The 13,049-nt window shown below is 41.1% G+C and overlaps 1 protein-coding gene across 1 annotated transcript in view; it reads left to right on the top strand.

Annotated features, from left to right (window-relative positions):
- The window catches only part of LOC310852186 (cytosolic phospholipase A2 epsilon-like), a 48,047-nt gene that overhangs the window by 10,749 nt on the left and 24,249 nt on the right, over nt 1-13,049 (top strand). Inside the window, exons 6-13 of the mRNA XM_083755118.1 lie at nt 364-404; nt 678-720; nt 2,100-2,163; nt 2,811-3,256; nt 5,611-5,691; nt 6,778-6,815; nt 7,453-7,588; nt 9,194-9,330. Of these exons, the coding sequence (XP_083611244.1) occupies nt 364-404; nt 678-720; nt 2,100-2,163; nt 2,811-3,256; nt 5,611-5,691; nt 6,778-6,815; nt 7,453-7,588; nt 9,194-9,330 (986 nt within the window). The remainder of the gene's footprint in view (nt 1-363; nt 405-677; nt 721-2,099; nt 2,164-2,810; nt 3,257-5,610; nt 5,692-6,777; nt 6,816-7,452; nt 7,589-9,193; nt 9,331-13,049) is intronic.

Genomic DNA, 13,049 nt, shown 5'->3' with positions numbered 1-13,049 from the left:
TCCACATAAATCATAAAATCTAAAACTAAGAATACAGCATTAATATCAATTACAATTTAAAATGACAGATAAAAAAATAAAAGCAATTTAAAAAACCAAAACAAAAACGGAGCCCAGATGGAAGGAGGCAGGCAAGGCTCTCAGCGGCAGGAACATACCTAAGCACATTGAAATAGATATTTGTTGCCAATGTAACAGGATACACATACAATTTTCAAAGGGGAAGGAATATCTTAGAGGAAAGAGTTGCTTGTGAAGGAGCTCTCAGCCAAGTAGAACAGCATCAGTTCAGAAGTATATTTTTCAATGTTATTATTTTGAACATTTCCTTTCCTTTCTTTACGTTTCCTTTTCCAATGTCAGAAGGATGAGGTGCTGGAAGTGGAGTTCACTTTGGAACAGATGTGAGTAACACCTGAGATGACCAAGGGTATCAGTTTAATTTATTAAGTGTAGACCCAATGAAATTAATACATGCATCGTAATGGGCACTTTACCCTAGTAGGGGAAAAGGGTGGGTATTTGGCTCAGTTTGCATTTAAAGGCAAGCCTACCAAATTCACACTTTCTGAAACAATACATGAGCTGAAGCACAGCTGTACTTCAAAATTTTCCAAATCTTACAATGCAGTTCTATAGCCAAATAATGCATCCAAACTTTTCTTTCTTTTAATCAGGCCAGATTTGCCTGAAAGCCTTGCTACAAATGGAGTACTGGTGGTACGTTCTTTTGTATTCATACCTATTATACCTCTTATTTCTGAAGTTTTATATGGAAAGGTGGGTGTTTGAAATAAATAAGCAAATACTTCCTTGCCCAGGACGGCCGATCCTACCAGTAGGCAGAGTGAAGTGGGCACCAATTTTGGATGTCGTGAGAGGGCAACACATTTGCTGACCTGTGTGATGGCCTCCCTTTTGCTCTCAGACAGCTGTTTGAGTTCCATGCACAGACAATTCATCCAAAAGACAATTTTCCTCTGTTCCTGATCACCTGATGGGAAGTGAAGGGAGGAAAAGGGTGCCTTTTGGAAATATGAGCTGCCTGGGGGAGATGTCTCTTGAAGCCTGTACTCTCACCAATTAACTGATAAAAAGAATTCCTTCCAGTAGCACCTTAAAGACCAACTAAGTCAGTTCTTTAAGGTGCTACTGGAAGGAATTTTTTTTTTTTTTTTTACTATGGCAGACCAACACGGCTACCTATCTGTAACTGCAATTAACTGATGTTACAGATAGGTAGCCGTGTTGGTCTGCCATAGTCAAAACAAAAAAAATTCCTTGGTCTGCCATAGTCAAAACAAAAAAAATTCCTTGGTCTGCCATAGTCAAAACAAAAAAAATTCCTTCTAGTAGCACCTTAAAGAGCAACTAAGTCAGTTCTTGGTATGAGCTTTTGTGTGCATGCACACTTCTTCAGATACTTCTTCAGGTATCTGAAGAAGTGTGCATGCACACGAAAGCTCATACCAAGAACTAACTTAGTTGGTCTTTAAGGTGCTACTGGAAGGAATTTTTTTTGTTTTGACAATTAACTGATGTAATGAGTGGGTGGGTGTGGTTTAAGGAAAATTGCCGTGTGGGCCAAGATCGACCTGTGGGCTGGAAGTTCCCCAACCCTGTTCTGTAGCATCCTGGCTCTGACTCTATGGGCCTGAGTGCTGTGGGAGCTGCTTTAGGGGGCTCCCGTTTGCCAGTTCAGTAGTCATCTGATCCCTATCACCAGACTCAGAGTCAGGAACCTAGTTTGGTGGTGACACTGTATTAATAATAATGATAATTTTATTATTTGTACCTGGCCCATTTGACTGGGTTGCCCCAGACTTGGTGTCTTCCTTACTGCTGGACTCTGGGGTCATGACAGTGAGGAGCCTCCGAGGATAGAACAATCTCTCCTCTTCAAACTGTAGTTTTCCAGGACTTGGAAAGGAACGATATTGCCATAATTATAGCACCTGTAAAGAGCTAAGAGCCTTCAACAGTTTGTAATAAAGGACACTGCCAGGGCATCTGGTGTGAGTAGGTGTATGCTGACAAATGTTACCCTATTTTCTATATGAAATGTTGGAGGTCTGCAGTTGTTGTCTTTTACCTTGCAGTCTCGGGAACTTGGCTGTCTAAAAGTAGAGGTGTATGGAAGAGAAAATAAGAAAAAAGCTAGAAGTAAGATTATTAATTATTTTACCTCGCTAGCTATCAAGCACACAGTCCTCAGAGGACTTCAGTGCAGCCAGGATTGAAATTAGTATCAGGTTCGTTGAATAAGGACTCAGTATACTTGGATCCAGCTTTAAACTCCCATCTCTATATCATGGGCTGATAATGTGCATGTTGAACACATTTCATCAAACTAACTCTCCTCCTTTCCTTACTTAGCACAGAACAGGTGGCGGTACCCTTGATTCCTGGCATTTGCCGCAGAAAGTCTGGAAGCATAAGACGACATGTAAATGTCTCTCATTTTCCCATTAGCTCTGCAGACGGATCCTGCTCTTGCTCCAACTAAAAATATGCTTCCTGTGTGCATGATTGCTTTCCACCCTCTCTCCTGACACTACCAAAATCCACCTTTTTCCCCCTGCAAAATTTTGCTGCTTCCGCATGTGGGGAATTGTATTCCCCCATCACAGTCTGCCAAACTGCAGCCCCCCCCTGCAGTTGCAATGGGGAAGAAGGTATTATGGTCATCATTGTGCAGCTTTCTCCCCATGAAATCCCCACCCCCACCCCAGCTCTTCAGCTGCTTCTTGGCAGGCTGGGTGGCTTTGAGCAAGTTGCTATCTCTTGACTTGGCTTAGCTCTGTTGTAAGGAGAAACTAGAATAGGCACAGGTATGCTGCCCTGGTCTTGGTGGGAGGAGTTACAAATATTACAAATAAAGATGTACTTCTGTGCAGTGCTTTTTTCTGGGGGTACGCAGAGGTACGGATACCCCTCAACATTTTGTGAATCTAAGTTTGGTCTCATTGAGGGGCAGTATTTCAATATGAGTAGGAAAATGAGAGTACCCCTAAGCATTTTTTTAAAGAGAAAAAGCACTGCTTCTGTGTACTTTAATACTGAAGTTCTTTTGTGTTCTCCGCTCTGCACTCGAGAAGAATTCACATTTACAGTGAAAGGATCCCTTGAAGATACTCAGAGCATTTTCCTGGGCGATGGTTCTAGATCTGCCCCACCAAACTCCACAGTGTTCCACTATGTCAAGTACTGTAACCCACACCTGGAAGTGGAATTCCCAAAGAAATGCTGCATTTGTGTAAGTAGTGGTCACCCATTTCAAATGCCAAGTTGAACACCATCAATAAAATCTTCAGGCTGTGCTGGCCAGAATACTTAGCACAAGTCAAGCAAATTGCATGCTCTTTGCTTGTTTCACAATTGAGTTCTGCTCTTACAATTTGGTTTTTCTAAGGAATGTGGATTTTTTTTACAAGGACTAGGGGCATGGGGAAGTTATGAATGACATTAGAAACCAGAAACTGAAACTAGGAGAGAGGCAACAGAAGCTATGGGAAATAGAGAGGGAGGTGGGCACAATAGTGAATGCCCCACCAAACATGGAAGCTGCACCCTATCCTGCAATGCCCAGCTCTGTATTTGGCAAAAATGTGACCTCCAGGTTAAAAAGGTAAAGGGACTCCTGACCATTAGGTCCAGTTGTGACCGACTCTGGGATTGCAGCGCTCATCTCACTTTATTGGCTGAGGGAGCCGGCATACAACTTCCGGGTCATGTGGCCAGCATGACTAAGCCGCTTCTGGCGAACCAGAGCAGCGCACGGAAACGCCGTTTACCCACCGGAGTGGTACCTATTTATCTACTTGCACTTTGACGTCCTTTCGAACTGCTAGGTTGGCAGCAGCAGGGACCGAGCAATGGGAGCTCACCCTGTCGTGGGGATTCGAACCGCTGACCTTCTGATTGGCAAGTCCTAGGCTCTGTGGTTTAACCCACAGCGCCACCCGTGTCCCTCCCACCTCCAGGTTACGTATTCGTAATTAGTTTTATGCAGTCATAATGAGGCCATAGTAGTTGCTTTCAAACAAACAAAGAAATGCAAAAGCTAGCCTTTTAAGAATAGCATGTTCCATTGTACTGTACTTAAGAGATTCCCTGTGCAGGCGTCACACATTCAGATGTTTGGAATGCAGCGAGCTAGGTTTAAAGGACCTAGAATCAGGTGCTCCTGTATCAATTGCTTATCAGTCAATGCAAAATATAATGATCAGTTACACTTGATCATAGAGATGGAAAAGAAATTCAGTTCAGTTTGTGTTTAATGAATTTACTTAATTTATGGTTTCTGAAATAGTACACAAACCAAAGCACAGTCATCCTGCAAAATGTGTGCTTCTCTGAATTTTGCAATGCAGTTTTCCAGTCAAGTAATGTGTGCCAAGAATGCATCTGCAAGGGTAAGATGTGCAGACAAATGCATATATTCATGAAAACAATATAGAAAAAGGCATTATATTAGGGGAAATGGTTTTGCAAAAATGTGTATATTAGGCAAAAAAGCACTAGCATGCTATTTTAAAAATGGAGATTGGTGAACTATTGAGAACTGAACTAAATATGGGAATAGTGAGAAACAAAGAGAAAATGATATTGACAAATTCATCCATGCTTAGTCATGACCCACTAAAACGAATAGAAATTAGTTGTCCTAATGCTTTTGATGGGACTTAGTTATGAATATTTAGTAAAATCTTAAATACATCTGGGCCCTATTATGTCTAATAAAAACAAATGATAACTCCCCAGGAAGCTGACATTGATTCATTCTGATGCCTCACCACATTGCTGGTGGGACTTGTATTTTTATGCTGTGAACCGTCCTGAGATCTACAAAGGGTTGTATACAAAATGAATGAATGAATGAATGAATGAATGAATGAAATCTCCACATGTGGTGGGAATGTACAAAAATCCAGCCTTTCTGGAATTTGATATTTAAAGAAATTAATAAAACAATTGGAAGTCAAACTAGAATGAGCTTTATTAAATATATTTCAAGGCAGCAATCTGGATTTACACAATAAAGAGTTAGTAAGCCATTTATTTATTTATTAGTAAGCAACATAACCAGACACTGGAAAGACCTTTCTGGCACAACATTAGACCATTGGTACAAAACAGTTTGGGAAATATCCCTCCTTGAGAGATTAACAAATAAACTATAGTTGACATGTTTCCCCTTTGTTTCTGTTTAAACAAATTCATGAACTTAGAGCTTATACATTGAGCACTAATAATGAACCATTTGCTGTAGATATTACTGCAAATTTAATATGCTATTTTTGTGATACACAAATGACATGCGAAAACCTGGTCTATTTATTTGTGTCATTCATTATTCCTATGATTCTTGTTTATGAAATCCAATAAAAAGGTATTCTAATAAGAATAATAATAGGAAAAAATGATGCAAAGGGAGGAATTCTGAACAGAATTCTGTAATTTAATTTGTGCTGTTTACACAATATATCCATTACTAGTAATTCTGCTCTCTAGTCATTGAAGTAGGAGACAGGCAACTTTTAGGTAAGCAATATGCCTTTTGGTTTTAAAAACATATTGTGTTGTGACCATTTGTTTTTCCTTCTTCAGTGTTCAGATAAAGGGCACACGAACTCCCTAACTTTGCCCTTGAATCAGCTTCGCATAGGAGAGAGAGTGGAAATATCAAACGTGAGTCCTGATTGCAAACAATTTTATTTTGTTTTCTATGTGGGTTGTAGTCCAGAACATCTGGAGAGCACCTGGTCAGGAAGGTTGAAGAAATGTGTATGCGCATGAAAGCCCATACCAATAACAAACTTAGTTGGTCTCTAAGGTGCTACTGGAGGGAATTTTTTTATTTTGTTCTGACTACGGCAGACCAACACAGCTACCTACCTGTAAATGGAGAAAATGTGGTTTAGTAATTTGCTTGTCTGGATTGTAGCTGACCGTTGATTCTTCCAGTGGTGGGATCTGTATGTGCTCAAACCTTTTGTATGCAAAGGACTCCCCATTATTTTTAATAGAGAGAGTTGATCCATTGGTCTGAAATAATTTGCATGCAGATTTGGCGTTCTGTTGAAATGAATGAAGCAGCCATTTTGCATGCAGGGAGCCAGTGTAAGCTTGAAAGGAGTTCTGAGATAGGGGCAAAATGCAGTGTACAAAGGTGCAGCAGATACACAGAGATGGACATTGTGAGTGTTACAGGTTTGAAATCTGAAACAGGTCAGAGAATGGATAAGCACTGAACCTGCATCTATGGGCTTATTCTTCATAACCTGAAGTTAACTCCCTGAATGGTCTGTTGCATGAATGTTGTAAGTTACTGTTACAGTGGTACCTCGGGTTAAGTACTTAATTCGTTCCGGAGATCCGTTCTTAACCTGAAACTGTTCTTAACCTGAAGCACCACTTTAGCTAATGGGGCCTCCTCCTGCTGCCGCGCCGCCGGAGCACGATTTCTGTTCTCATCCTGAAGCAAAGTTCTTAACCTGAAGCACTATTTCTGGGTTAGCAGAGTCTGTAACCTGAAGGGTATGTAACCTGAAGCGTATGTAACCCGAGGTACCACTGTATATGCATTTTGTAAAGCATACTTCCCTTGTGTAAACTGAACTGATGGAGTCCGAGAGCAATGAATTGCAAGACATCACGTTAGGATGGTTCAACTTATTATTTATTATGATCATCAGGTTGGACTAATAAAGGAGGAGAACAAACAAAATTCTTTTGAAGATTATGGAAATCATAACTTTTTTATTTTTATTATAGGACAAAGCATATAATGTATTTGTGACAGCAGAAAACTGGTAAGCATTTTTCTCCTTGCAGTGACTTTGCAGTTCAATCTTTGCCGTGTGTGTGTGTGTGTGTGTGTGTGTGTGTGTGTCTAAAATTTCACAGAATTTGCAGCTTTCTGAAATTGCTTTAAAAGTAACCTTCCCTTCTGAACATCCTTCTCTACTTGGCTTTTATAGGTATGCATGTAGTGCTAAAGCACTTTGTGTAGGAATGGGGGAAGGCATGGGTTCAACTTCTGATGTTTCAGGCTAGAGCAGTGACAATTTTTCAAAATTTGACACAATTTCTTTTTGTCATTCGGATTTTGAACAGATTTTTTAAAATAAACAAAAATAAACTCAGATTTGAATCTAGGATTTTTACTTCCACCTTCTAGATTCTTTAAACTGGTTGGCAGCTCTTCATTGTTTTCAACTTTGGCAGTTTCCAAATATGAAATTTTATAAACTCACCAATCAAATGTGAAATATGGTTCCAAGTTCTTTATCAACTGCTGTTAAATACTGCATACCTTTACATGTCAAATGGTACCAAATACAAATTGTTGACAGCAAACATTGGAGTGCTGGAATTTCTTCAAATCATAATGCATATATTATGTGTATTTAGCTGCTCAGGTTTATGATATGAGTTTGTATCATTTAGCCAGAATGACCTGGACGTGCGCTTGGGATTTGATGTATGCCCAGAGGAGCGGGACTTCATTTTTAAGCGCAAGAAATACGTTGCTGCTGCTTTGAAAAATGCTCTTAATCTTCAAGATGATCTGCAGGATGATGAGGTATAATGTCCACCACAATGTAAGATGAGCAGAGAAAACGGTGGCAAAGGGATTCATATATGTCCATGCCACATGTTCATATCCATGCATAATAATAATAATTTATATCTTTCTCATCTGGCTGGGTTTTCCCAGCCACTCTGGGCGGCTTCCAGCAAAGATTAAAAGTACATTAAAACATCAGTCATTAAAAACTTCCCTAAACAGTGCTGCCTTCAGATGTCTTCTAAATGTCAAGATAGTTTTTATTTCCTCGACATCTGATGGGAGGGCGTTCCACAGGGCGGGTGCCACTACCAAGAAGGTCTATTTCATATGGCCTAATTCATGCATAATATCTTACACATTCATGTATACTATTGTAGCATAAAATAATTGTTTGCCGTACACATCTTTAAAGTTAATCCCTAGTGGGAGGAGGATGTGTGGAGAGTTGGGCCCTGAAGGGAGAGCTCTGGAAGTCTAAAGCTCCCCACACTGTGGGGAGGTGTATGGAGACAGAAAAAGAGTGAGAAGCCTAGATTGTGTGAGCAGAAGTTGATAAATGATTCTGTTAAGATTTGTTTGCCCTAGTGTGCATTATTATACACTTGCCTGTATTCACCATTGTCAGAAATAATCTTCTTTAGGTCCCAAGGATCCTGAGAGTCCCAGGACTACCTGGGGGGACTTGTACTACTAGCTCTTGGAAATCCCTTTTCACCACAGGACACATTTCCTATCTCATATCCCATAATGTAGAGCTTTCCTGCCTACCTACACCATGTGGTTTCCCCCCAGTAGTGTATCGGTTCTCTTCACCAGCCTATGGTATTGTACTGTGTTTGCTTCCTGGTTTGGCATAACTCTGAACAACCCAGAATTGCTCTTAATCATTCTTTGCTCTGGCTGTGCTTGCAGCCGACCCACTTATCCTTCTGCCTTCACTTTTTCTCTCTCTCCTTCCTTCCACAAGAGTATTGGCTTGTCCTTTTTACACCTTCAGCTTCTGTTCACTCATTAATTTCCTAGGACCCTCACTTCAACACTTCAGTGCCCTGCGTTTTGGGGATGCTGTCAGCATCTGTGTAATGCTCCACAGCTGCTGCCATCTCCCCCAACTCACCTGTGCTTTCATGTGAGCAAGCTGGGAAACAGACAACTTAGGAGGCAGCCCAAGCAGCAGCAGCAGTTCCTGCGCCTTCCATTTTGATGCCTCCTCACTAAAGGCCAAAATGAAGCATGGTGCTCAGCAAATGGAAATGGGGAGGGCATTCCATAGCCGAGGTACCAGAACCAAAACCAAGATCCACATTTCTCCTCATTTTGTGATGCAGTTCTTCAACAAAAACTGTGTATCTTTGGCAAAATTGCATATAAAGATGTGTACTAAAATGCTGGCGAATATTGTGAGAACATTTTATTTAAATATATAGATAAGTGGAAATGTAGTGAACTCAATTTAAGTGAGAGAAACTGAAATTGATAGAATCTTCCATCCCTGATGAGGCTTTTGGATATGTGATTGAGCTTTTTTGTTAAAAAAAAAGTGTGTGTGATTCTGCTCAATCCTTCAATCTTCCCACTTTTGCAAATTTGTGAATAACTGCTCTCAAATTTATTCAGGTTCCCATTGTGGCTGTGATGACAACAGCAGGTGGTGTAAGATCCATGACTGCGATGTACGGCAGCCTATTAGCTCTCCAGAAGCTGAATCTCTTAGACTGTATTTCATACACCGCTGGTTTATCTGGCACAACATGGTAAGGAGAACCTGGAGCAAAACTATTAGGGATGTATCCAGACCTGCAGAATTTCCTTACAACCTTCTGCCATGGGGTAATCACATGAGGTGACAGCACATTTTATGTGTATCCCTTCAGTTGTTCTTTAGCGTTCAACATCCATGGAAAACTTTGTACCACATGAAATAGAAGCAAGCCTTTCTGTACCTCCCTTGGATAGCCCCTGCCATTCCTCCTTTGTTTAGCATAACAGTCACTTTATAAAACCATTATTTATGCTGAATTTGTGTAGCACCCTGCTTGTGGTTAACGCTTAGCTGGAATGAAATATTCAACGCAGCAATAGAGAAATTAAAATAATAATTTATTTGTCAGACAAATAAATGAGAGGCACAGTGGTATGGTTACCAAGCTCTGGCCTGGCCTCCTGCCATTCTGGCCAGCACTTATATTTCCTTAATCCAGCCCCCTTGGTCCTCCTGTGGCTGCCTCTGTCCAATCAGCCTGGTTGAAATTCCTATTGGCTGTTTGCTAGAACCAATCACAAAAGATACACCCACTTCCTTCTGTCCTTTTATGGAACACAAAGAGCTATATATTCTTCCATCTATAAATGACAAATAAGTAGTAATATATCTTACATGTGTCTCAACAAGGAATCTTAATTACCAGCTCACCTCTTGCCCTCCTTGCCCTATTGCCTTCCAAAACAGATAGTTAATCTTGAATTTTTATCTTCAACAGATGTCAAGGATCTTGAGTTCACATCAACATTGAAAGATCTCCTTCATTTGAAGGTTTCTAAACAAAAAGCCTGACAACTATATATCAGGAGTGCTCTATGGCGTCTCCTGTCTGGCAGGGGGCTAGGCTGGTGGCTGACTTAATTTCAGGATAGTTAAAACTCTTACAACTATATGAAATAAGAATCTAGCATTTCTTAAATCCTTTGCATAATTACATTTAAGCCAATATATTTAATACATTATCATAGGTAGCCTTTTAAAAGGAATAAGGCCTTTGTAAAGTAAAAAAGGAACTCAGTAAAAAACAGCTTCAAAAGAAGCCTCTTCAGTTTACACCCCTCCTTTCACCCCTCCTTTCTAGCCAGCTGCTTTCCCATTAGCTCTTCCCAACATTTATTGCCCTTTAACTCTCTCAGTTTAAAAAAAGAAACAGCTTTAAAAGATTTCCTTAAAATGCTCTCTTTTTCTGCCAGCTAGATGCCTCTCCATTGCTCTTGGCCTTTTTAACCTTAGGAAGAAGATATGGCTCATTTTACTGGGAGGCACATGGTATCATTTTATTATTTACTCATTCCTAATTATGTTTATCTCTGCTTTTTTATCTTCTGTAACATGTAGGATCAGTGTCCGCTCTCAGCCTGTAATTTCCTTTTTTACGACTTTGAGAATTGTTTTCTGCTATAAATCAGGGGGCCCCTTGTCTAGGAGGAAAAACATTGCCAAGGCCTTTTAGGCAGCTGGTCTTTTGCCTGGCATGAAACATTTGAAAATCTTTAACATACAGGCCCTGATTGAAATATATAAGCTTTGATAAAAAATGCAGGCTTATGATTAGATGCCTCATTCCCCCCTTTCAAGCTCAAGGACCTTCATCCCAAGTGTCCTTGATAGCTTGACCTTCATCATATTCCTGAGGTAAAGCTCTGTATAGGGCCATGATATGAGGTAAAGTTTCATTTGAAATCATCTTGCTAATTGTACTTCTAAAACATGAAATGATACATGGCATCATACATAAAACCATTACTACTACTGTCAAGAAAAACAAGCAAGACAATAGTATCCCTTTGAGTCCTGCGACATTAGGTAACCAATTGGTGAGCCATCCCATATCCCATCCTTCCCATGTTTGTACTGGGACATGTGCTATATTCTCCATCTTTGTGGCCAACACACGGATTGCCTCACCATTATCAGAAATGTTAAAGCAACAGGCATTCCCTGTCAAGTTCAAGACTCCACATAGGCCTCCCTGCCTGGCAAGTACATAATCCATTCCCATTTTCAGCTGCAAAATGGCGGCTCTACTTTCATCCAACTGTTGTGCAATAAGTCTCAAACTCTGGGCCGTTGCATTGGTTACAAGTTCCACTACTGCTTGCAATCGAATTATTCTGTTTAGATTATAAATAGGATCCCGTGCCCCTTGTATGAGCTCACCAGGATTCCAGGAGGCAGGATCATAATAGGCTATGATGCGCTCTGGTGGCCAATCATCAGTATCGCTCCAACTTTGGGTACTTCCTCCTGCTATATGAGAAATATCAGCGTTTCTTCGTGTACGCTTGGCCGAACTAGTGGGCATAATCCACATTGGTGGTAATACCCATCCCAAGAAACAAGTCCCACTCCATTTGGAAGGGAGTTTCTTGTATGCCCATTCTCCACATATCCACCACAACCATCGGGTCTGAGGTTTTTGGTACGTGGAGTGCAGAAGGCGAAATATCAAAAGGGGTAGAGAGTTCACAGTGCAGTATGTTAGATTGCCTTTTTCTGTCACAGTTATGTTCCATACCACTTTCCATGCATGAATAAAAGGAGGTGCACAGGGCAAGGTATTCCGAGTTCGATAGGTAGTACCGTTTGCCCAGGTTTGACTATTCTTAATATAATCCCAAGTATAGTGGCAATGAGAAGAGCCTATCATGGTAGGATCAGCTGCACCTGATGATTTATGCACACAGATTTCCCCTTGTACAGGTATAACTCGTATTGGTTTAGTTGAGTTCCATCCGGGGAAATTCTGTACTTCTGTTTGGTGTGGCATTTCGCTTACCATACCAATGGCACTTAATGGTATTGGTAATAAGGGCATACCTCCCTCTGAATCATCTGGCCCAAGAGAGCAAACAAGGCAATTAGTCCTATTTGCAACATTGGCTACCATCTCAGCTAAGCCTACCCACATATTGTGGTCATGGCGGAATCCATATTTAGCAAATTTGGTCAGATTCAAGGACCCTTCCCCTTCCCAAGGGATCAGGATTAATAATAAAATCATGTTGATGTCTAGCATATGCATTCCTTCCACAAAAGATTACCTTATTGTGATAGCAAATAAATATTAGCCCCAATATAATTCCCCCAGTGACAGAAATGGGGAACCACCAAGACCAAAACATATATCCCGAGGATCCCCAATGAGTAATATCCTTTATAATTGTTCCACAAGGGGGCAGTCAATCAATTGTATAAGAGAATCTTCCCGTTCACAGTCGCTGGTTCAGACGCTCCTCAAGCTTCAGGCGTGCGCAGGTCAGCCAGCTTCCAGGTTGTGGCTGCAGCAGGCCGGTCGTCTAAATGTTGCCCGTGACCTAGCCCGTTCCCGGTAGGGCTAGATACAGGGGTTTTTGGAGAGAGTTAGTTTTAAAGGATTAGAGGGGTCACCTTTGCACGTCCAACTGCCTTCGGACTTCTTCAAACGAGAGTGATGAATCCAGGGGGTCACCTCAGCTACCTTCACCGCTGTTGGAGTAGAGAGCAAGACGGTGTAAGGTCCACGCCACTTAGGTGCAAGTGGATCGCGTTTCCACTCTTTCACCCATACGCTATCGCCAGCCTGGAACTGATGAATCGGCTCGGCAATGCTGCACGGCGTGCGCTCGAGGGCCCACCTGTTAAGAGAAACAAAAACACGGGAGAGAGATTGCACTTGTCCCTGTGTCACATAGTCTCCTATTTGTTTAAGGTCAGCTGGAATATCCTGAA

This window comes from Podarcis gaigeae (genome assembly GCF_964106915.1).
Source record: "Podarcis gaigeae genome assembly, chromosome: 1".
In the NCBI taxonomy this organism is placed as follows: domain Eukaryota; kingdom Metazoa; phylum Chordata; class Lepidosauria; order Squamata; family Lacertidae; genus Podarcis; species Podarcis gaigeae.
Note: the sequence above shows the minus strand (reverse complement) of the source record. Positions and strands in the feature narration are given on the sequence as shown.